The 25,046-nt window shown below is 42.7% G+C and overlaps 1 protein-coding gene across 7 annotated transcripts in view; it reads right to left on the bottom strand.

Annotated features, from left to right (window-relative positions):
- Positions 1 to 20,668, bottom strand: part of TRAPPC9 (trafficking protein particle complex subunit 9) — a 464,855-nt gene extending 444,187 nt beyond the window's left edge. For 2 of the 7 annotated variants that reach the window (XM_071553784.1, XM_071553791.1), the window contains exons 1-7: positions 20,595 to 20,655; positions 18,346 to 18,939; positions 10,790 to 10,935; positions 9,073 to 9,201; positions 5,053 to 5,079; positions 3,674 to 3,795; positions 1,890 to 2,015 (exon numbers count right to left, since the gene is read on the bottom strand). In XM_071553784.1, the coding sequence (XP_071409885.1) occupies positions 1,890 to 2,015; positions 3,674 to 3,795; positions 5,053 to 5,079; positions 9,073 to 9,201; positions 10,790 to 10,935; positions 18,346 to 18,929 (1,134 nt within the window). In that variant the 5' untranslated portion in view covers positions 18,930 to 18,939; positions 20,595 to 20,655. Of the gene's footprint in view, positions 1 to 1,889; positions 2,016 to 3,673; positions 3,796 to 5,052; positions 5,080 to 9,072; positions 9,202 to 10,789; positions 10,936 to 18,345; positions 18,940 to 20,041; positions 20,087 to 20,423; positions 20,435 to 20,594 lie in introns of those variants that run through there. The other 5 variants (XM_071553785.1, XM_071553786.1, XM_071553787.1 and 2 more) reach the window with 5 other exon arrangements.
- Between the last annotated feature and the right edge of the window lie 4,378 nt (positions 20,669 to 25,046).

The following is a 25,046-nucleotide window of genomic DNA, read 5'->3' as shown; positions in this document are numbered from 1 at the left end:
AGAATGCAGCAGGCATTCTGCAGGGCAGGAGCAGAGCATTCACAAACAGCTTTCCTGGCCTTACAATTTTATAAGCTTGATGCGAATAAAGTGGCTCCAAACAGCCCCCACCTGAGGCACAGGATCTTTTCCACCTGGTTGATTTTCACTTCACTGTCCCAGCAAACCCAATTACAGCTGCCCCTGGAAAGGATGGAGGTCACCATCCCAGCAAGGAGCCAGTTTGTTCACAGCCTTGTTTTCAGACAGCCTTTCAAGAAGGCAGCTTTTTATTTGGTTTTTAATTACTCCTTACTACATTAAAATTTTATAACCTTATTTTCTTTGTGATTACATTTTACAATTTACTCCTCATAACTGGATGCAAAGTTAAGTCTTATTACCCTGCAGCTCATCAGAAAATACCAATTACACAACATTAGCAGACTAAGCAGGAGATTGAATTTATGGAGAGAAACCAAGTTTTCCTGTTTATGAGTGTTACACTTTTTATCCTGTGAGGTGTTTTTGCTGCTGTTGAATATTGGTTGTGCTGATGTTCTACCTGCAAGTAGAAAACACATTCCCCAGCCCTGGAAAGATCATCTTACTTGTATTTCAATACTAAAGCCAAGTTGCTTCCCAGCCACAGAGAGATGCCAGTCTGTGCTGGGTTAGGCTGTACTGGTGGAAGGTTTGCTGGTTTAGGCTGTACTGGTGGAAGGTTTACTGGTTTAGGGTGTACTGGTGGAAGGTTTGCTGGTTTAAGCTGTACTAGTGGAAGGTTTGCTGGTTTAGGCTGCACTGGTGGAAGGTTTACTGGTTTAGGCTGTACTGGTGGAAGGTTTACTGGAAGCTGCAACATTGGTGTGTCAGGGGGGAGAACAGGGGATTGATTCTCACCATGGCAGTAACTGCTTCCAGAAGAAAAACAACATAACAATAATCCTGGACTTTGCAGGCCATGAGAGTAACAGCACCAGAACAAGATGAGAAAAATACTGCCCTAACAGCTTACAGGAAAGGTGTAAAGCTGCCAGCAAAGACAGATTACAGAATTAAAGAGAAGGCCTTTGGCACTACAAGCATTACAGCAGTTAAGGTACTCTGTAACAAAATTGATGATTTTTGTGATATCTTATCAATTAATTAATTTCTCATTTATGTTGAGTTAGAAAATTGACTCAAGAGAAAGGATCTTCTGCAAATGAAACAAAGTCTTCCACCTCCCTCATAAATTTGCTGTCCCTGTCTGGGTTTAAAAAGCTTAACAGTGTGGACTTGAACTGCTCATCTTACCAAGATGGAACAGCAAAACCCAAAATCAGTGAGAGATGTGACTGCTCTTTATTAGTTCTTCAACCACTGCAGGCTCTCAGTAACCAGTGACACCAAGCTTGAGACATTGACCATGTGTTAGTCTTGTTGTGCCCTTTTCCCACAGTTCTGGATACTCATTTCCTCTCCTGAATTTCCTTCTGGTTTGGCTTAATCAAGTCTTTGCAGTACACAACAAAAATTTAATGCATTAACAACACTAATCAGACCCTTCAGCTGACTCTGCAAGAGTCCTGATTTGCTCACAGTTTCATTAAAGGAGATGCAATCAAGAAAATTAAACAAATCCACTGCAGATCAGTCCCAAGAAGCTGTTTTACCCTGGTATAACAAGAGAACAACAGGTTTGTCTTTCCCCTTCACAAGGGCAAACAAACATTAGTCTTGAATCTCAAACTAAGCCCTCATGTTTTCAGATGAACTCTGAATACCTTTTAAGCCAGACTCAGAGATGTGAAAATCCTCAGGAGCCAAGTCCTAGTGAACAGAAAATAAACTGTAGTCCCCTGAATTTAAGTAACTTTCAGTACATTCTGTAAAACGAGAAAAGCAACTGGACTTTCCCCACCGACCTGACGAAGGTTGATGTAAACTGCATTCTGCAGAAACTCAGAGGCTTCCATGCTCCTCTTCTGTATTGCCAGGACTCTGACTGCCTTCACACAAGCTTCCAGTTCAATCACACCAGCATTCTTGTACTTGGAGAGGGAGAAAATTAAAATAATATTGAAGTATTGCACTTGTTAGATTTTATAAGCATTTCTGCTCAGCATGTAAATCAGCTGTCAGATCCTCCAAACCCAGCAATTCCTTAGTGCTAATGACTACACTGTTAAATTATCAACATATGCCCAAGTGAAAATTAAGGTGCCAACTAAAATGTTATTATGCAAAACAATCGTTTTCAGCCTCTTCACTCACTCCTCTTATTTGGAGACAAAGCACAGCTTCAGTCAGAGTTCAGATGAGGAGAAGAGCTGGCAATATCACTGCCATTTTGGATGGGCTCGTATATAAGATGGGTGTGCAAATAAATTCTACCTCACAGTGCAATAGGCATGGACGCAAAAATATTTTTATTACTGTACTGGTTTTCTTTTTAGTTAAAACAGATTGACTGATGACAAGGGAATTACAAACCATCCTAAGTGTTCCACTACCTGTTTACAAATTCTTTGCAAATGACTGTACAGTTATTTAATTTGCCTAATGAAGGCAGGAGACAACGTGCATTGATCTGTTTGAGCTCAGACAACTAACAGGCAATTTTCCACAAAAGCTGAGCTGGCTGTTTCCTCAAACAACACTGATGCTGGACATTTGAGCCAGCCTGTCTCCTGCTGAAGGCAAACTGTGTTCAGGGATTTACCAAGCTTGAAACCTAATGGAGGAAAGAAACCTCCCAGCAAAATGCAGGAGTTAATCTACCAAAGCAGTTACAGATTCCCCTCTTGTGCATTTGTATCAGCAGAAGCAAATCATTGGAGACGGAATGAGCTTTGGAAGGTGCTACAAAAGTTTCTTCAGCTCAGTGATAACATAAATATGTAGAAAGTGCTGCTTCCTTAGCACTGGAGCAGGGAGTTACTCTGAAGGTCCTGAAGCCACAGATCAGCCATACAAAGCCCTTTGGTATTGGCAAGTGCAGCTGCAGTGAAGCACAGCTATGACTTGCTGAGACCACAGTGTGTATTATTATGGTCAAAACTTAAATATCCTGCCCTAAGCCCAATAAAGTCCAATATTTTATACTTCTAAAGAAATCATACTCTTTCTAGATGAGCAATGTTCCCTTTAAGTTAACATTAAAAAGCTGAATGCACCCATGAGAATTACTGTTTTGTTGATGGATCCAAATTTATCCGGCACTAGTCCCAAAACTATCCCCTTTCATTGTTCCTGACCATAAATTAACTCATGGACACAATTATCCTGCTTCATTTGCAGAGCCTGCCTTCAACATCTACATGGAATGCCCATTACATTTACACAGCTTAGTCTAAAGATCCTTCTACATGAAACACCAGAGACATCTGAAAGAAAAAGTGATTCAAGCACAAATAACTCCACTACAAAACATGCAACTTATCTTTAATGTTGATGTGGACACTGAGCCACTGCTGTCACAGTGTGAAATTGTTCTTTTTCTTGTCATATTATGGATGCAGACATTGAGCTCCTTTACCATCCTGGGCTTTGAGCACTTGCACAGAAACCTAAGAATTGCTCCAGCTGAGCTGGAAACTGTTTCACAAAGTTCACTGCAATGCTTTAGAAGATCCTCCAAAACCAAAGCCACAGCAGTTCACTGTTGAGAAGAATTTCAGTGAAGTCTCTTAAAAACAAGCAGGATTACCTTGCCATAGTAAGAAATGGCTTCTTTATATTTATCTATGATGTCTTCAGGGCTCAGGCAGTTCTTGGCACGTCCAATCTCTGCACTGGTATCTGCATTTATACCATTGGAAGTCAGAGCACCTACAACAGAACAGGGTAAGGGATGAGCACAAGGACTGCTACAAAGTGCTAAGTGCCTAATAAGAAATCTAGGATATGCTGAAGGTTTGACAAAGAATACACAAAGCATACCTGCCCTACCTAGAAAGAAATCAAGCTCTACCTAGAAAACCAGCTCTGTTTTATGATGGTATTTCAAAGAGTACACAAGAAAATGGATCATCCATGAGCCAACAAACAGGAAATAATCTTTCACCCAGTAAAACCCAAATATATTCACAATTTTTGCACTTAACTGAAGGTTTAGAATATTAATAAAATGGCAGATTGCTAACATTAGGTTATGGCTGCATCTGAATATGCCACTTTGATCTCTGAACTACTCCTGGTTCTACTTTAAAACTGTATTTCTAAAGCTAAGAAAACATTTCTAACATTCTGTATTTCTAACACCTAAGGAAAAAGGCTCAGACAAAAGAGAAATTTGTTTTTTATATAAGAAGGAAGGCAAGAGACAGAAAGTCTTCACATGCATAAGGGATAAGGGGGGAAATAGAAGGCAAGGAAATATGGAGTATTAGAAAGAACATGAAAATTTCATTTCTAGAATTGGATTTTCTTCAAAAGTTAACATAATAAAAGTGAAAACACATATCAAAGGTTTGGCAGGGCTCAATGCCTCATTGTGTGGCATTGAGTCTGTAGGATTATATGGCAATTTTTTTAGGAGGTTTCTGTATTAAGATGGCAAGAAAATCTGTTTCAGAGCTGGCCCTAACTCTCAATAGACAGGGGAAAACTACTGTGAAAGACACTTTCAGGTCCCTCTGTATATTTAGAAATATGTTATTTTACATACTCAAATGCTAAAGGGAATGTTTTTATATGTATATCAGCCTTCCAAATCATACCAAGTGCATCTGTAGATTAACAGTGTTTTCATGGAAGTGAAAAATGTTTGGTCATGATGCCTGAAAGAGCATCAAGACACTCCAGGTGACCATCCTGGTCTGTTAGTTAAAAAAAATTTATAAATCCTCACTATTCTTGGGAAGAAACAACGTTGATTGGAATTTATAGGGACACAATCACGGATCTAAATCATTTATTTTGTGACTGTTACCCTTCAGTCTCTTTGCTTCCTCCTGATTTGTAGCCAAAAACTGAAGCAACAGGGATCATTGGTTGTGGCAAGTGGCAGTAACTCTCTACACAAATGCAAAACATATGCAAGTAATAAAAGAAAATACTGTGGAAACATGCAGGAAAATGATGTACCTGGATCAATGAGAACTTCTTGTGCCCCTAAAAGGAGGAACAAAAATGATTTTTTTTCAGCCTTAAACATAGCCAACAAAGTAAGTTCCTATAATGTTTTATAACATCAGGCTTGAACAAAATCATAAGATTTATCAAGACCATCACTGATAGTTTGAAGGACTACCAACTATAACTCAAGTAGTCACCCTATATCTCATTTTGTTTAAAAAAATGTAAAAGTCCCATAAACATGCAATGAATTCTAAGACCACTTAAGAAGAATTTCAGAATTTTCAATGTATAACTTAAAGCTGTATCTTTTTTTCCTTTTTCTTCATTGTTTTAGTTGCCAAATTTCCATCCCAGTCCCCTTACTATATTTTAATACCAGGACCCACAGTACTTAAATCTCCTTGTGGGAGCTCATTTAATCTGCATGATGCTCCACAATAACATTTTGAAGTAACTGTATCCCTTTTAATTGTCAGAAATTCACCAAATTTTCTGAATAACTGAGTCATGACACCCAACAAGACTATTCAAGTTAAAGAGATGCCAAGAGCATTGCAAAGTTGGATTACAGGTATGTAACATCTTGGTGCCCCAAACTTTGGTTAAACATGGCAATAAAATAGTTAATACCAAAGGTTAAGCAGCCAAAACTCATTGTTTTATCAGAAAGACAGGCCCTTCTTTCAGTTGATTTGCTCAGACTCCAGCACAGTGAGGCAGAGCTTTAGATTTAGATCCAAAAGATACTCCAACACTTGCTCAGGTGTCCTAATTCTGCCTGGGGAAGAGGAAGGTCAGGCCACAGAGCTATGAGTTGGGACTTTACCAAGTAAAATACAGCTGAGAAACCCAAACCAGCTGGAGAGTTCCACATGGGCAATGTGAACTCAGCCTGTCCAACACCCCAATCACACAACTGGCAGAGCAGGGCCAGGCTCTCTGGCCAGCAGGAACTGAGCTATCCAAAATCCTCCTTTACACCGAGGGCTGCAGAGACAAACCCAGGCATGGAAGAGGACACGGCCAAAACCTGTCCCTGTACAGACAAAATGGTTTAGGGACATGAGAAGTCACACATCTTTAAAACATCAAAGTGCCATTTTCAGAGAATCATAGAATGGTTTGGGTTAGAAATGACCTTAAGGATAATCTCATTCCAACCCCCTGCCATGGGCAGGGACACCTTCCACCATCCCAGGTTGCTCAAAGCCCCATCCAACCTGGCCTTGGGCACTCCCAGGGATGGGAAATCCACAGCTTCTCTGGGCAATCAGTGCCAGGGCCTCACCACCCTCCTCCTAACTTATTTCTTCTTCATGCCTAGTCCAAATCTACCCTCTCTGAGTTTAAAACCATTGCCCCTTGTCCTGTCACTACAGGCTGGTAAAAAGTCTCTCTCTGCCTTTCTCATGAGCCCCTCTCTATACTGAAAGGCCACACCAAGGTCTCCCCAGAGCCTTCTCTTCTCCAGGCTGAACACCCCCCGCTCTCCCAGCTGTCTCCATGGCACAGGGGCTCCAGCCCTCTTACATCAGAATATATACTACAACTTTAATTAGTAAGGAAAACAAAATAAAAAACCCAACCCCTCCAACACTGCCCTCTTAAGCTTCTGCTCTCTCTTACACACAGAGACAATATTAAAGCTTCTCTTTCCAAATATGTTCCTACATAAAACAGACTCCAGAACACTTTGGAGCAGCCTGGTCCTGTGCTGTGGCCTGAAAATGCCAAGTGGTGGAAATAACAGGGGATTCAAGAGAAAGACACTTCTCTCAGCCAGGTCTGGGCACAAAGGCAGGACCAAGAAACCCCATCCTGTGAAGGATGAACTACAACAGGCACAAGAAGGAATGCAATTCCAGGCACATCAGGAAGAAATAAAGGTAACTCTCACGTGTTCATGCCTCAAAAATAGGTGTAAATGTCAGTTCCAAGTGTGGCATTTCTTGATTTGCACAGAATTTGTTTTGTTTCTAGACTTATCCTACAGAAAGAGACAGTGGAGTTTGTTCCCCAGATTAAACACTGTCCTCACAAAAGTAATTATAACAAAATAGATTATAAACAAAGGTGGAGTTTGAAAAGAGTTTAAATGAAAGGAACTGTAGAATCAAGGAAAGGTAATGAAAAGAAATTTTCAAAAAGCCTTGTAAGAAAAGACATCACAACAACAGCTGTTTGGCCAGACTTAGCTCAGCAGTTCAGACCCCAAACACAGAGATCACATGTAGAGTTAGGGAACAATATCTCATGGACCATGGAGTTACATTTTATCTGGAAGGGATGACAAAAATCCACAAAAGCCCTTTAAAAAATCTTGTCATATGGAACTGAAAAATTTTCAAAATACAACTACACTGACAAGTTTGCAAACAATACTTTGAAATATGAGACAACTGATACAGAGAAGCAGCAATAACATACAAAAAATATATTCTAGTCAATTATTCTGATATCTGTGACTTATTTGTTACATCCTTTGGTAACAAGGAGTCAAACATTGCAACACCTCCTGCTAAATATTCATTGAAAAGTGGACTGAGGTCAAGAGCTGTGTGAAATTATAATTTAACAGTCAACATAAAATGCACTATAGGTCATGGGACCAAATGCACACATTTTAATGACTAGATATTATATGAAAAAATAGTATTCTGTCCTGAAATAAGGTAATTTTATTATCACAATTATCTGGTGTCAACACACAGTTTGTAATAAAGATCATACAAAGCAAGGGTTTACTGGATTGTGACTTATAGAAGAATAAAGATGGGTAGTTGCTTGTTTTTCTTCAGATGAAGGAATTAATTTTGATCACACTGCACAGAAGAGAACTTAACACCAGCACTTAAATCCAACTTTGTTTCAGTACACAGAAGCAGCTGTGCTGGGTGAGTCCAAAGGCTCATGTGGTTTACAATAATCAACATATTTTGATTTCCCTACTCCAACCAGCCTCTCTTGGAAGCCACAAGAATTTTGGGAGCCCCAACTTCATGTGATTTGTGTGGTCACCTGCACAAGCACAGAGGAGCAGAGAATCAGTGCCCACCAACCAAATCAGGCAGAGCTGGCAGGGGGTGAAGCCCCCCAAGCTCAGCCACTCCAGCACTCTCTGGATCCCCTCACAGACAGGCTGGGGGGGTCATTCCTACAGGGATATGGGGCTTGTTACAGGGAAAGACCATCCTGGGATTGGACAAGACGTCTTATTGGGTACAACCAAAGATAAGGAAAAGGAGGGATCGAGGCAGTTCAGGGAACAAAGAATGGAAAAACAGAGAGGTGAGGGCGTGAGTGTGTCTCTATCACACTACCAGACCTGGTAGCTCCTGATGACAAGGAGTTCTGTGCCAAACCTACACACTGGATAAAGAATAACTCCTTTCATTTGCTTCTCCATCTGCTGGCTCTACTTGATCACCTCCAGCTCTACCAGTGGAAGAAACTCTGAATCTCTGATCCCTATCCCTCCTCTTCCCCAGTGTCCACTATGTTACAACACTCCCATATTCATCCTCAGCCATCTCTTCTACAATCCAAGAGTTTAGGAAAAGCATACTAAATTTTAAAAAATATGTTGGTTTACTGGTATTTAAAAACTATGTTGGTCGGTATTTAACCAAGTCTATCTATTAATGTTGACTTAAGAGTAGCAAAACATCTCTGAGTAAATGTACCCAAATTATTGCTAATACATGCAGCTCTGCCACATCACAGGTACTTGATGAAAACTGTTTGCATCTCCTCCAGCAAAATTCAAACTAATAGACACTACAAACAATCAGGTGAAGAAACCAAAAGCTTTGCAACTCTGTGCAAAGCACATGTGTTGTCATTAACAACAAAACAGTAAAAAAGTCATTATGTAAAAACCTTAAAAAGAAACACCATTGTCCTCTCCCATCCCCCTCCTCCAGTTTATCCTGTCATGGGTATGATTTTACAGAGTTAGGGAGCAGGGAGGAAGTTTTCAGGTGTTCAGTGGAGGAAAATGGAATAAAATCAAAATCCCATCCTTACCTGGCCTGTGCCTGTTTCCAGCCTCAGCAGAGAGAGAACCTCCTTGTGCCCTGCGAGGTCCAACTTCACCCCCAGTACCACCAGGGTAGTGATAGATGACAGAGGCTGAGCACAACCCCTCAAGAGCAGCTGGAGGGAAAAGGAAAAAGCCATTAGTAGAGATACTGGCAAAAAGTGAAGTGTTGGGTAGTAAAGCCTCTTTACACAAACAAAATATGCCTCAAATTGGAGACTGAGTGACAAAGGCCATGGAAAAGCCTGACATACTCAATGTCCTTTTCACCTCTTCACCTTTTCACCTTTTCCCAGCTGCTCCATCCTACTGGAAGAATCTCCAGGAGTAAGAACTTGTCACAGTAGAGGAAGATGGACATTAAAAGCACTTTAAACCAATTGGATGCAAATCCACAAAACCAGGAAAGATGCATCCCCTGATGCCAAGAGACCTGGACAAGGTGAGACCCCTCTCTTATCACCCCCAACAGGTCATGCCAAGTAGGGGAGGTTTCTAATGGCTGTAAAAGGGAAACATGCAGGCCCAGTTTATGTTTGGCTGTTGGATTTTTTTCAAATTAAAACCAGCAAAATGTTAGAACAGGTTGATCAAGAATTGTAGAACTTCCATCCTTAAATATACCTAAAATTCAACTGGACAGGTTCCTAAACAGCCTGATTTAACTGGATGTGATATGAGCAGGAGATCAGATTTACAGACTCATAGAATAATTTGGATTGCAGTGACCTCTGGAGGTCTCTAACTATAGGTAATCCAACAGATGGGCCTTAAAATATGTTCATGCTTTGCACAAAGAGAAAATTTCTCCTTTCCTGCTTGAAGAATCCTGAGCCGTTTAAATTTCTGGAAGTGTAGAAAGAAAGAAGTGGAAGGTCAAAAGGTGTTAAAGTTTTCATAATATATAACCTACAGAGCCATTGGGAAGATAAATGGATTTTCAAGTAGAATGAGAAAGATAAAAGCAGAACTGGAGACAGCAATTGTCCTGAAAGGGTATAAAATTGAAAAGGAGAAATTGTTCTCAAAGGTCACTTGTATATCCAAATAAATAATAAAAAGCAGGAATGAAAAAAGAAAAGAAAATTATGAAGGAAAGGCAGGGGGGAAAAAGTGAATCCTAGGACCTAATGTGAAAGGAAGTTTTGCCAGTGGAAGTTAAACACTTATGGCTTTGGTAGCTGTAAAGGCAAAGATCTTTTCCTAACAGCCCACAGGGGATACTCACAGGAACTATTTTTATAACACCTGTATAATCCACTGAAAAAACCCCACATACTTTCCAAAGAATCATTAAAACGTCAGACACACACTTCTTTTTAAGTACATGCATTACTACAGTCACCGAGGTTGTGAGTTCAAGTCTCAGTGGGACCGTGTCCTGGCAGTTCAAGCCTCCCTGCCATCCCATCCCGTCAGATCTCGGATGCCAAGCAGGGTCAGCCCTGGTCAGTACCGGGTGCTGTGACAGTCCTGAGGACTTCTCTGTCACTGTCCAAGCTCACTCGACCATGGCAGATGGACCTTAGGACTTAAACGGTGGGGCCAGTTCTGTGCACGCTGAGCCTCACCTAAAACATCCACTGCGCAGGCTGGAAGGGCACGTGGAGAGAGCCCTTCCCAAATCTTCGTTCATGAAGTCTGGCCACACATACATACATACATACATACATACACACATACATACATCCCCACTGACCCTACCTCCGAGCCAGAGGAAGTCGTTGACGGAGCGCAGCAGCTCCACGGCCATGTGATAGTGCACCAGGGAGTCCTGCAGCATCCCTGCCTGCAGGCACAGGTCCCCCACATGCTTGCGCATGCGGCCCTGGCAGCGCTTCTTGTAGTGCCTGCAAACAGAGGGCACAGCTTGGTCACCTGCAGGACACACTCCATAAGGCAATAAACACCTACAATCAATTCTCTTCCCTCCTTAATATAACTACAGGAAAGATATTGAGGGGCTGGAGAGGGGCCAGAGAAGAGCAACAAGGCTGGTGAAGGGACTGGAGCACAAGTCCTATGGGGAGAGGCTGAGGAAGCTGGGGGTGTTTAGCCTGGAGAAGAAGAGGAGGCTCAGAGGTGACCTCAGCACTCTCTAGAACCACCTGAAGGGAAGTTCTAGCCAGGTGGGGGTTGGTCTCTTCTCCCAGGCACTCAGCAATAGGACAAGGGGGCACGGGCTCAAGCTCTGCCAGGGGAAATTGAAGTTGGAGATCAGAAAAAAATTCTTTCCAGAGAGAGTAATCAGGCATTGGAATGGGCTGCCCAGAGAGGGAGTGGATTCCCCGTCCCTGGAGGTTTTTAAACTGAGTGCCATGATCTGGTACAGGGACTGGAGTTGGACCAAGGGTTGGACTTGATGATCTCGGTGGTCTTTTCCAATACATTGTATTGGTTTCTGATTGTTTTGGTTCGGGCTCCTGACAGCAGAGAAGCAGCTCTTCAGCCACCAAATAACACCCTGTTCTTTGCAGCTGGTTTGAAAAAAGAAGAGTTCTTCAAGATGAAGAGAAAGTAATGGATTTATATGGAGAAATTTGAAAAGGGAAGATATACAGGAGCACATACAATGTTCTTATGAAATTTAAATAGAAAACAAATCACAACTAGTTTTATTGTTTACAAGAAAAACTGGGAATTATAAAAGGAGACAAGAAATACGTCTCCTGTTGCTCATCTCCATCTGAAAAGCTACAAGTAACTCCTATATCAATGTTCCCACTTCTCTGATCTATCACATCACGTTCACAATTGATGTGAAGACACTGACATTAAAGTTCAATACAATTGTTGCTCTATATACTTCAGATGTGTCAGGAAATTGCAATATTTATCTTTTATTTTTCAACAGGCATGTACTTGGAGATCTTTATAAGAAAAAAAGTGCAAGAAAATTCAAAGTGAAGACCAAAGCTCCCTGCACAAACTATGGATTTCAGTCTGAGCTTTGGGTTATAGGGAAACGCCTCTATCAAGTAGTTACTTCATAGTCTTTAATCAGCACTGTACAGCAGAATATAAATGGTTTACACATCAGGTTTTCCTAATCTCTGCATCCCAGAATGAAAGTAAAAGTGTTATATATTGCTTTTTAACTCTTTTTAAACAGTGGAATTGGAGCATCATTGTTTCCTGACACAGCTATAATTCCTTTCAAGGATGTTGATGGCTCCAATTCCCTTTCTGTACACTTTCAAGTAATCTCTGTGTTTATGAATAAATTAAATTTCTTACTCTACTAAATCTAGTATTTTTCCAGATTTTCTAGATTGCATATGAATAAGTTCATAACCATGAGTCCTACAGCAAAGGAAAAGAGATGATGCCCAACTCCTAAATCAGAACTAATCCTGGAATTACTCAGACCCCCCAGCCCTTCCCAGCCTAACTCTGCTCTCACTAATGCACTGTCAATACATGCACACCTTGAAGGCTTTTATTCACCCAGACATCAAGAAACATTACTCATACAAAACACTGCTCTGTCAGAAACTCTGCTTATTTATAGTCAAACAGGTAATTTATTCCTGCTGGTGAAGAAATTTACTATTAATTATTCAAAGACTGAATTCACTCCATCTATTTTTAGGCTCTTCAAGGCAGTGCTGAGACAGGATCTGTCTCCTACAGCCCCTGCAAGTCTTTGCTGTCCTTCTGGGAAATATTTTCTCCCTCATTATAGGTAAGTTTGCACCAAACAAATGTATAAACTGTGTCTTAACTAGGCACGCACAATTAAATATAATAAATTCAATTACTTCAAGTATGTCCAAAAAGACAAAAGGCAAATATTTCACTGAAACCAAACCCACTCTCCACGGGCAGCAAAACTGAATTTACTTCATATTTCAGAAGTCTCTTTTTTATAAAAAGACCATAATCTACGGTCCTTAAAATCCTGTCCAAGTGACTCATTGTTTCTTCAGTGCATGCTGGGGTGCAAATTTAATGGGAAAAATCACACATGCACAAATACATCAGCATAAAATTATTATTATTGTTGCTGTTGTTGTTGTTATTGTTATTAATTTTAATACCTAGCTAGTTTTGCTTCACAGCTTTACCTGAAGAATCTGGTCACAAAGCCAAAAGTGAGAAGCTTACAGATATCTTCTGATTTCTTCTTTATTAAACTGTAAATATTCTGGCTCTCTACTGCTCAACCCTAATCTATCTGGGGACAGGAAGTCCTTGTAAATTAAAAAATATTTCTTCTAGGATAAGCTGACAACCTTTTTCTAGGCCATTTCCTTGCAGTGCCCCAATGCCAAAAGTTGTTCCTATTTATTTTTCCTCTAGAAGTTCATTTCAGACATTGAATTTCGGTGACACCACAAACCCCTCCCTGAGTGTGATGCACTCAGAAATACCTCCAAGGAAAGCAGTGACACAGACTGCAAGAGCACCCATGGGACATTCCATAGTGTGGCCAACCAAACTCCTCCCCAGGAGATCCTCACCCCATGGAAACGCACAGCTGACTCCATAATCAGTTTAAAATCTTATTCTCTAATTTTGTGTTAATTTGGTACCAAACACACTCTTTGTATTCAGAATAATAACCACAATCATGACCATCAGTGACCACTTCTGCTCCTTCAAACTGGAGGACAGGAAACCTGCTCTGGGAACCACAAAGCACTACTCGATCCCATTTCCATTTCTGCCTCATTTGCTCTACAGAAAATGTGCTTTAACCCTTCATCCCCAGCTCTTTTCTAGGATCCCAGGATAATTTTAAGGAAAATTCAGAGCAACAATATTTTATTTCAAGACATAACTTATTTTCATCCTTTATTTCAAGACAGAAATTATTTTCATCCAGCAACAGGTTTGAAGAAATTTCTGGATCCTCAAAATTTGGCTAAATTTACAAACAAGAAACATGCAAAATGAATTTTCAAAAGTGTACTCATGCAAAATGCTCCACCAAATTCTACTAATTCCAGTCAGCATGCACAGCTATAGCTATCACCAATCATAACATTATCCAGACTTAAAGACACAGCTACGGCGTTGGATCGACTGCCAGAAGTTTTGAATTTGGAAACCAAACACAGGCAGCAACAGGTTCATGGCTTTGGAGTTTAGAAAACAAAGCAAGTTCCAGAGGCCAGCAGCCACCTAAGCAAACTACAGGTGTCCTACAACAGAAGTCAGCATTGCTCCCAAATATAATTGCCAGATGCGCCAGAAGGGGTCAGCTGCAGTGGGGAGGCTCCAGGCAGCAATTATTTTTGTGTGTAGTGACAAATAAACATAAAAAGCAACACTAAAATGTGCAATGAAGGCGGAGTGAGGACGCAGGACATGGAGAAAAGCTAACTATTTTCAAATATACACAATCACAGCCTACCTTTTTAGACCCAATAACAAACTCACAGGGCAGTATGGGAGAAGAGGGGAAAAAATAAAGAAAGGAACAAAACAAAAATTAGAAAGACAGAGAACAGAAAGAAAATTAACAGCCACATACACATACTGAGATCATCAACTTTGATAAATCAGTGACCAAAGCACATCTACAACACTGTGCAGAGAAAGACATGTCTGTAAAGAGCCCTGTGTTCTCATCACTCCATGGTATTATTGAGTGGTGCCTCACTAAATGGGTGCCAGTTTTAAAAGAGAGAGAACCTCAGACACAAACTGATGTAACAACATTAAGATGAGCTTATCCAGATTTATAATCATACATAACTATATCTCATTTTTTAGCTGAAAAGAGAAATAAAATAGGAAGTTTTTAAAAAAGAGGATTTCTGGTACATATGTTTCCAGTTTGCAGGAATCTTGCATAATTATGAGAATATGCATTTTCAGTCTTTTCCATCCATCTCCCACCCTCTACAAATAACTATCAAGTGCAACTAATTTCAAAAACTTTTTTAGCAGCTCTGTGATATTCTATCCATTTTACAGCTGAGAAACAGGAAGAAAAACCAACAGGTTTGCCAAGATCACCTCTTGGCTGAGTGCTCTAGGAATTAAACCAAGGTCAGACTCTCACTCCTACAATTTCTGTTCAACAGGGCAATCTTTCTTCAAGTTTCTCAGACTTAATGCTACTATTTTTCATACATGAAGTTCTCTGCCACCCAAAAAATTATTCTACACACGTAACATAGTTAGTTTATGTAAATTGCCATCTCAGTGCCAGTTCTGGGCATGTGTCTGTTCAGCTCAAACAAGCAACTTGCAAAAGACAAGTATCATCATCAATTTTACCAACAACTATCTTATTTCAATTGCAACATAATAATCCATCTTCCTAATTTATGAACTCTGCATCTTAAGAGAAGCCACTCATGGTGCAATTATTATGCAACCAGACTAATTAAAGTCCCACTAACTGGGTGAGAGAGATCAGGTCTACACATCGTTCTGATCATCACGTAATATAACCCTAATATTTGGCAATAAACTACTGGGAGAAAAGTCTCTTGTAACATACAATGTTCAGTAGTTTTAATTAGTCTGTAAATCCCATGATCAGAATTACTATGTCCCATGTAAATTCTTAACACATTTTCACTGAATGTGCCAACCCAGTTCAACAGCTCCAGATCACAGCTGGACTCCACAGCTACACACTGAAATTTAACCTCAATTTTAGAAGTTATAGGAAAAGATAAGTTTATTTAGCCTAGGCAGGCATCCACAACTACAGCAAGAAAGATACATAAGCATAAACAGCACCTGCTCTGTTATAAGCACAGACAGTGCCTTCTCTTCCACCTATTTAATATAGAAATTTGTGCTTTTTAAGTAATTGGTTGCACACTGCTGGGAGGTCAGGATACATTATATGAAAGTAAAATAAAATAAAAATGGACAGAAGGTGTATAACAATGCAGATATTTTTTTGCCTTTAAACCTTTAAAAATCTCCACCTGTTCTAGAAAAAGCTGATTCATTTGCCTCAATATTATCACCATGTGTTTATTTCTTTCTGGGAACTCATTACGGACAGACTCTAAACCAAAAAAGTAGCAAAAGTTCTTCTACAAGATGTTCTCAGACCGATTTCCTGCATCATCTCTTGCAAAAATAGAAACTGGTCTCCCCTGAGAAGGTCCTTCCTAGCCCTGTATCTGCCTGGGAGGAATAATGCAATGCTTTTCCTAAATTAGGGAATCTGTCCCTGCAGGAAGCGATATGCTACAATAAAATCCTGTTATTTCAATCCAAGGAATAAAATGTAAGTAACAAAAAAATCCCACATAATAAAATGGTATAGACCACCAGTTCCCATTCCAAGGATAATGCCTGAAAATCTAAGTGAGTTTATTAAACTGTTAGTTCAAACCTATTTCATGGACCTGAGTTTCTGCTTTATAACACAGTGATCCATCAGGCTAAAGGAAAGGGGCCTAGAAAGGTCCTTATGCAGAGAAACTATAAACAGATTTTCATTCAGCTTGCACGTGTTATTCATGTAAGTTTTAAAACAACCAGGAGTACTAACTCCAAAGCAGAAGAACTTTCTTACAGCTGAGCTGAACAATTAGAATATTTAACAGCTTCTCTTTGAGCAGTGCAGTGAGCATTTCAAGCACATCCACTGATCCAGAAAAGCTGCTTGGTATTCCAGCCTCCCAGCAAGGGTGTGTGCAGAGCTGAACCAGTGATTACCTCTGGATAAACCCCGATGTTTACACAGCCAAGGTCACTCATCTTCCATTCTGCCGAGAACTGAAGCATCACACCAGATCTGTCTGAACTCAGTGCCACAGCATAAATCATCTCCTGGGTATGAGTGGATACACCCCCTGCTGTTACCTGAGCCCCTCACCACTTCAGAACTTCACAGGAAAAATTTACCCACTAGCTACAACCTCTGCTCAGAGTAAGTAATTTATTCAAGAAACTGATTTCCAGGGTATGATTTTCAGAGGACACAACTGAACACCATCATTCATTCTGATTTGGAGATTCCTGGCCAAAAAATGTCATTTTCTTAACTAACTGGAACAGGAAATTGTGATTACATCAACCAAAATTCATTCAAATTGAGTAATGAAAGTGAAGATTCTAAAATAATTTTGTCTAGTCTATAAAACTTTACTGCCCATGTACAAAAATCAGTAACATTATAATTTATACTGATAATGAAAATCGAATGGTGCAGGGACAAAGCAGGGAACAACAGAGAGCAGCAGGTCAGAGCCAGTTCAGCTGCTCACCAAGAGAGGAGCAGAGCACAGAGGTACTGCTGGTCCTTCAGGCAACCAGAGACAATTAACAGAGGGCTGATTACAAACTTGGAATGCTTTCTTCCAGTTTCCAAGGCCAGGACTAACTACACAGGCAGAGCTGATTAATGTGATCCAAAGGCTTCACAAACCTGCCTGGACAGCTCTGGAGAGCCCTGGCTGGGTACCTGTGAGCTGTCACACACTGTAATTATCACTGCTGGCATCCCCCTGGTACAAGACAGATGGGAATGATCCTATTCCCATGCACACTTTGTATTTTGACAGGGACACACCTCTGTCTCCGCCAGGACAAAAGGTGGTTGCTTCCATCCCTTGGATTTGACTGCAAACAGCGGAGTCAAACTGATTTTGCACCTGCCTGAAGCTGGTAAACCAGAATTCCTAATTCCTTGCCCAAGAACTATGTAACACTCAAATCTGAGAGCTGAGTATGCAAATGAGGAGGAGGAAAGATGTGGGGGGAAAAACCAAAACAAAATTCTTAACAACACCAAAGAGAAAGTTGTAGCAAACAAGTAGCAAAACAAGACAGGCCAAGAACAACAAATAATTAAATAAAAAAATAACAACTGAGAAAGGTGTTGGACTTAGTCACCAAAATAAACAGACACTGTTCCATGGGATGAAAAAGTAGACAGAAGTTTAGAGGGAAAAAATACAGTAAGTGTGATTAGCCAGAGGCTACTCAACATAATATAAAATTATTTTCATCAATGGTAATTGATATTTTTATTAATATTGTATATCTATAAGCTTTCTAACAAAAAGTCTCATTAGATCAGAATCTGTCAAACTGTTCTTGTGACTTCTTCCTCCTATTTGATTAGCCTCATGAATTAAAAAAAAATATATATATAAAACAAGATCAGAACATCAAATATGGTGAGACTACAAATTAAATTATCTTAATCTAGACAGTGAGATCTGGGAACAATCTTTCGTTTAACAAGGTACGCTTTGTCCTCCCTGAGAGGCTTATCCTGAAGGCTGGCAAGATGTTTTTTGAAGCCCTGCAAGCTGACAAAAGTAGCTGCTTACCTACTATCGGTGTCCAGACCTACAAAATCCTTCTTCTCAAAAGGAACACAGAGGAGCGGGATCTTGTCTCCAGACTTATCAGTGGCTCTGTCAAGCCGCTTCGACTCCAACACTATGAAGAGGGACTCGATAAAATCTTCTATTCTCTTCTCCACGGTTTCACATTCATCATAACTGGGATAAAACGCCACATCCGTGCGGGGCTGCTCTGCAATCTCTCCTTGAAGCCCGAAGACAAACAACCGGGAATCATAGAGGGTAGAGCCATACATTTCCTTGTGAAGATGGAACTTTTCAAAAGTCTGAGGCCATTCCTTTGCAGAAGAACAGTCTGTAATAGTTATCAGCCCCACGACTTTGCGGTGTGTCTGGAAGTCGCCCCACTCGTTGTTCTCCGGGGGATAGTGGTGCCTGTATCGGATGTAGAGCACACGCTGCGAGTCGCGCACGTTCACTTGACTCACGGCTGAAATCCGCTTGTAGATCCTGAAAAAGCTCTCCTCAGGTACAATGCCAATGGGCTGGACCACGACCAGGAGGGTCTGATGATCCTCAGCACACTGCATGTAGTCAGGAACACTCATTTTGCATCAGCTGAAAGAAAAACATGTGTTATTTTTTAACCTTCAGAGTACACGGAGCTGCTGAGGCAAACCAGGACTTTGATGCTAAACATTTCTGCATCCCAAATATATGTGCTACAATATTAATATTTGTGTCATCATTTTACTAAATCTTTGACCACGCAGCCTACTGCCAACATTACACTGTGCACAAGGAGTGCTCTTAAGTCACCCACCAAACAAAAATCCGTAATTTAGGTTTTTCCAGCTCACACAAGGGGCAGCACAGTCTCTACCACAACCAGAGAGCAGAAGCACCAGCTCACATGATCCTGTCAAGACTCAGGCTCTCCAGTCCCATTTCCTTGGGGAAATATGGAAAACTGTGTGTGGTGAGATGTAACCATACACCAAATTGGAATGACCCAACTTTACACAGCTGTCAGCGCTCGCACATGGCCAGTGAGAGGAAACACAGGACCAGAATATTTATTTTTGAGAAAAAGTCATGTCTGTTCTCAAAACACACGTAGGGAAGGACTAGGCAATGTTTTCTGCTATTACATTTAAGTATTTAGAATTCCTTCTCCCCTGAGCTCTCTAAAACTGGTGACTGCACTGCAGATGGGTCCTGAAGTGCACACGCATTGCTGAGCCCTCCCATCTCTGAGACGTCCTGGACCACACCATCCCTTGGTTCATTTCAGCTCCAAAGCACACCCTGAAACGTACACATGACCAAAACCCACAAATCAACCAACCGAACCTCCACAACAAACCCCAAACAGACGCACAGCCCAGCCCAGCTTTGGACTGGCACTATTGGCTTTATAAGCAGAAAGAAGATCCAAGCCTGGGCGAACAGGTGGCACAGGAGCAACTGCCTGAGGAGATGGGGCTCCTCAGAACCGCCGACTGCTCCTCCCTCTCCCACCGTGCTGCCAGGGTCTGCCCAGCACCCTCCCTCCTAGGGGAGCAGACCTATCCCCAGGGAACAGCCGCATTCCCGGGGGACAGCTTCGTCCAGCCGCTTCCCATCCGCACGGGGCAGGAGCTGCCTCCTTTCCCTGTCCCCGCGCACATCCCGCACCGGGCCGGCGGAGATCAGCAGGGAGAACAAATGAACGACACACCAGCCAAGCACAGCCCCGGCAGGAACGGGCTGAGCGGCAGCGAGGGGAGCGGGGAAGCCGCTCCGGGACGGGGAAGATGCTCTGGGACCAGGGATGCTGCTCTGGGACCGGGGAAGATGCTCTGGGACCAGGGGAAGATGCTCTGGGACCAGGGGATGCGGCTGCCGGCGAGGACCGGGCAGGGCACTCACAGCCAGGACAGTGGCACTCACAGCAGGGACAGGGGCTCTCACAGCAGGGACAGGGGCACTCACAGCCGGGACAGGGGCACTCACAGCCGGGACAGGGACACTCACACTCTCACTCACAGCAGGGACAGGGGCACTCACAGCAGGGACAGGGTCACTCACTCACTCACAGCCAGACAGGAACACTGACTCACAGCCGGACAGGGGCACTCACTCACAGCACTGACAGGGTCACTCACAGCCGGGACAGGAACACTCACTCACTCACAGCCGGACAGGGTCACTCACAGCAATGACAGCACCACTCACTCACAGCCGGACAGGGTCACTCACTCACACACTCACAGCCGGACAGGGTCACTCACAGCAGTGACAGCAACACTCACTCACAGCCGGACAGGAACTGTCCCGCTGCCGCCGCCGCCGCCGCCGCCGGAACTGACGGCAGTGGCGCTCCCGTCGCGCATGCGCGGCCCGGCCTTGCGGGCTCGGCATGGAGCGTTTTCGGCGTTCCCAGGTCCCGAGATCTGCTCGAGTGTCAGAGACTCCTGGAATTATCACAGTTGGAAGAGCGCTTTAAGATCATCTGTCAGCCCAGCACTGCCACTGTAACCCCAAAGCCACCAAACCCCATCCCGGGCGCCAGACCCGCCCCGGGGGCGGTGGTTCCATCCTCTCCTTGCGCAGCTCATTCCAGTGCCTGGCCGCGCTAACATGGAAAAGGTTTTCCCGATATGTAATCCCGATTTTCCCGTGTCTCCGTCTAGGGCCGTTTCCTCTTGTGCTGTCAGTGCAGAACGGACCGGCCCCAGCTCCGTGGGGGCGATGGTGGGTGAGAGGCTGGACAGGGGCCGGCCCTCAGTTCTGGCACAGCTGGAATGATCAAACTCCAGGGAAACTCCAGGGAAACCTGAACTGAACCCCCCGGAGCTGTGCCTGCAGGCTCATCCCCACACCTGGAATGATCAAACTCCAGGGAAATCTGAACAGAACCCCCCGGAGCTGCCCCTGCAGGCTCATCCCCACAGCTGAAATGCCGGAGCAACGCTGAGATAGTCAGTGAGCACCCACAAAACAGCCGAGAAGCCAAAAGCAGGTTAAAAAAAAATCTGTCAGGCATGATTATCAGTGGAGGCAGCACAGGCAGCTGGGGCAGCTGGTTCAGCTCTGCAGCCACAGAAAGCTCCTTAACAGCCCCTGTGTGTCTGTGCAGAGATCTTTGAGCTCAGTGAATAATTCCTGTCACTGCCCCCCAGAGCTCCAGGGGAGGGGAGGAGGAACCTGCAATGCCAGCTGTGGGCTCAGAGGGGGACTCGCTACAGCAGAAGCTGCTGCAGAAAGGAGAGAGAAAATCCAGGCAATTATTGTTCACAGCAAACACAGAGGGTGCAAGGCCAGTGCTAACACCACTCTTGTGTATCCAGTTACACACGAAAAAGAACACAGAGAGGCCACTGTTCCTTTTATACGTGGGGGGCTTGGGCCACCACTGCCCCAACACCCTCCCTGGGTCTCCGCAGCCGCTGTGGCCTGAGATGGGTCTCTCCACTTCCCTCAGGTTCCCCCAGGTCAGGAAACATCCCCTTGTGCTGGAGCTGCTGATCAGGCAGCCACAGGGACTGATTGCCTACACCTTTAACTGGCATAAATCAATTTAGAATTAATTCAAAGGTGATAGAGATGATGCAATTTTCAAATAGAGCAGTTATGTGAACTTCAGAAAGAATACAAAGCTTCTGGAGGGAAGATGAGTTTGTTCAAACTTGGCCACATTTAGGATAGAGGGGACAGAAAGTGACAGTCTTAAAGAAAATAACTGTTTTTCTCTTACACAATACCAGGAATGTAACTTGGAGCATCTCACAGGGAAGTGATTTATTTCTACATTTATTTCTACCAAACTGATGTTATCACTAACAAATACAGTGTCAGTGTTTGGTTGTGGTATCAGTGACACCAAAATACCTCAAGGATTTGGTCTCTTGTGGACAAAGCCAATGCTCAGCATTATTGTGGCTTAACCCCAGCTGGCAGCTAAGCCTGACATGGCCACTCACTCCCTCTCCTCCAGTAGGACGAGGCAGAAAATCAGAAGGGTAAAAGTGAAAAAACTCAGGTTTAAAGACAGTTTAATAGGTGAAGCAAAAACTACACACACAAGCAAAGCAAAAAAATTCATTCCTCAGTTGCCGTGGGCAGGCAGGTGTTCATCCATGCCCAGGAAAGCAGAGCATAAATGGTGACTTGGGAAGACAAACATCATCACCAACTTCACATGCCAAGCATGATGTCCCACGTATGGTCTGGAATATCCCTTGGGCCAGCTGGGGTCAGCTGTCCCAGCTGTGTCCCCTCCCAACTCCTCGTGCACCCCCAGGCCAGTCACTGCTGCGGTGGGGTCAGAGGCAGAAAAGGCCTTGACTCTGTGTAATGTTATGGAAGAAATTTGATTAACTGTATTTTTCTCTCTGAATAGTCTCACTTAGCACTAGTGGCTCAGCATTAGCAGCTGAAGCAGCTGAAACCTTAGGCCAAAGGAGCTGACCAAGCATGAACTTTCTGATAAAATTCACGCTGCTGACAAAGAGCTCACTGAATTGAGAAGATACAAGAGAAACAGAGAAGATAAGGGCCAAGGAGGCAATTCCAAGAGAATGAAGTAACCCCGGAAGAAGGTCAGGCTGTGAGAAACAGTAAGAAATCAAGAGATCAACAACCAGAATTAAGGGATTGGCCTTGGGCACCAGGTGATGGGGTATACAGGTATAACTGAGGCATGAACAGGGGTGGGGGTCCCTCTCCAGTCAGACCCTGTCACAGGGGCCAGTGTGTGTAAATCCCTAACAATGAGCACTGTCAACAATAATGGAAACATCCCCGTGTCAGCAACAGTTTCCAGCACAAATCCAAAATGCAGCCCCACACCAGCTACTGTGAAGAAAATCAACTTTATCCTAGCCAAAACTAGCACAATTATTCAAAAATCTACCCTGTAGCATTGCTAGGAGGTTTTAGAGACATTTTTGACAGCACTTTATTGCCATTTCACTTCTTCCCTACAAGACAAAAGGTGATGACAATCTTGCATTAAGATAGTTATTATTCAGTATTCATTGGAGTATCTAACAGTTTATCATCCCTAGAAGATAATTTAGATTGTGAGTGTGGAAGCACAGTGTTCTAGAGCTTTCTCATTGCTATTAAGCTATTCAGTCTCCTGAGATCCTCCAGGATGAAAGTATGAAGCATGTTCTGGTACAACAACTCAGGAGAGATGTTGCCTAAATGTGTATCAATCCTAAGTGGAAATAAAAGACTACACATAGTATTGTCTGCCTAAAATCTTGGCTTCTCTTGGTTTCAAATATCTCCATTGCTCCAGCTTTTCTAGTGGAGGAACTGCTACAGTGAGAGCCTTACCTGAGACTTCCAAATGCTTACGGATCTTGCAGCAACCTTCAGTCACTTTCTGTTTGCATTTGTGCATTAACATATAATTTACCAGCTGCCCAGATTTGTCTCATATTTTTTGGATATGACACAACCTTCTTAGCCACCAACAACTGGATTCCCTCAGAAGAGCTTTTTTTTGCATTGTGCAAGAAATCCTTCTGCTTCATCATGAGCCTGTAGTTTCTAAATGCTGCTTTTATATCACTATTGCAATTTTAAAGAATGCTGCTACAGAAATCAATTTGTTACACTATGCATCTTGTTCTAGACACCTCTTTCTTTTAGTAGAACACATTTATTATGTCTGTGCCAGCTACTTATCTACATATTGTGCTTATGCTTTGCCAGCTTCAGCTCCTTCCCTTGTTTGCTGACAGAGGCAGGTTTTTCCCTAGTCCAGCACTTATCCACTGTTCTTCACCCAGTGACAGTGAATTTTTTTTAAAAATTACAATCATAAATATATACATATCTAATTATTGACTTTTTAGCATGTGTATGAATTGGTTTTTAAATGTCACTCAGCAACGCAGTGGCCTAAAATTGGGCTCTGGGAACTCCACTGGGGACTGACCACCAGCCTGATGTACCCCATTCACTGTACTTGCTGTTTCTTCAACAGCACTAACTCCTGGCAGTTCAGCAGGCACTTTCCCCACATTCTCATCCCTTGGGTAGGACAATGAAAGGCAGGAGTCACGTCTCCATGGGAGATACACACACAAATCCTTTATTGAAGTTTGGTCCTGGGGCACGTGCAGTAGGGCACTCCCACCGCGAGGTTTCACAAACTACAGTCCCCAGCACGCCCCGCGGCAGCCATGGAGGCCGTTACCCCAGCCCACATCTCCCCCTACCTTATTAACAGTAATGTAATGATGCCGAAGGGGGTTTTGATTTTTGATTTTCACGTTTTGTAGATTTTAGGAACACAGTAACTGTAGCAAATGTAGATTTAATGTGCTAGTATTCTGGCAGCCCAAGTTCATTGTTTATGTATCCTAACCCTTAGCATTTATCAATAGCTCAAATTCTCTTAGTTTTTTAGACTCTCTTCAAGGTGAAGAGCTGGAGGGTATCAAAAAGGCCTACAGAATTAAACAAATACAGGTCAGAGTAACCCAGAAGTCAGAAGGAGAACTCCAAGAGACCTCTGTGAGCCCGAGGAAGAGGAGCTGATGAAAACAGAGGGTCTCATCAACTCCCCAGACTCAATTCCTGGGGGCAGGACTGGGGCTGGACTGAGAAATGTGTAACATAATGATTGGATAGATCATATTATAAAAGCCATGGAAACTAGAACTGGGGAGCACGTGCATGTCACCATGTATTCTTGTGGGCCCTAACCCTGATATTAAAGGACC

This window comes from Pithys albifrons, chromosome 4 (assembly GCF_047495875.1).
Source record: "Pithys albifrons albifrons isolate INPA30051 chromosome 4, PitAlb_v1, whole genome shotgun sequence".
Classification (NCBI taxonomy): Eukaryota; Metazoa; Chordata; class Aves; order Passeriformes; family Thamnophilidae; genus Pithys; species Pithys albifrons.
Note: the sequence above shows the minus strand (reverse complement) of the source record. Positions and strands in the feature narration are given on the sequence as shown.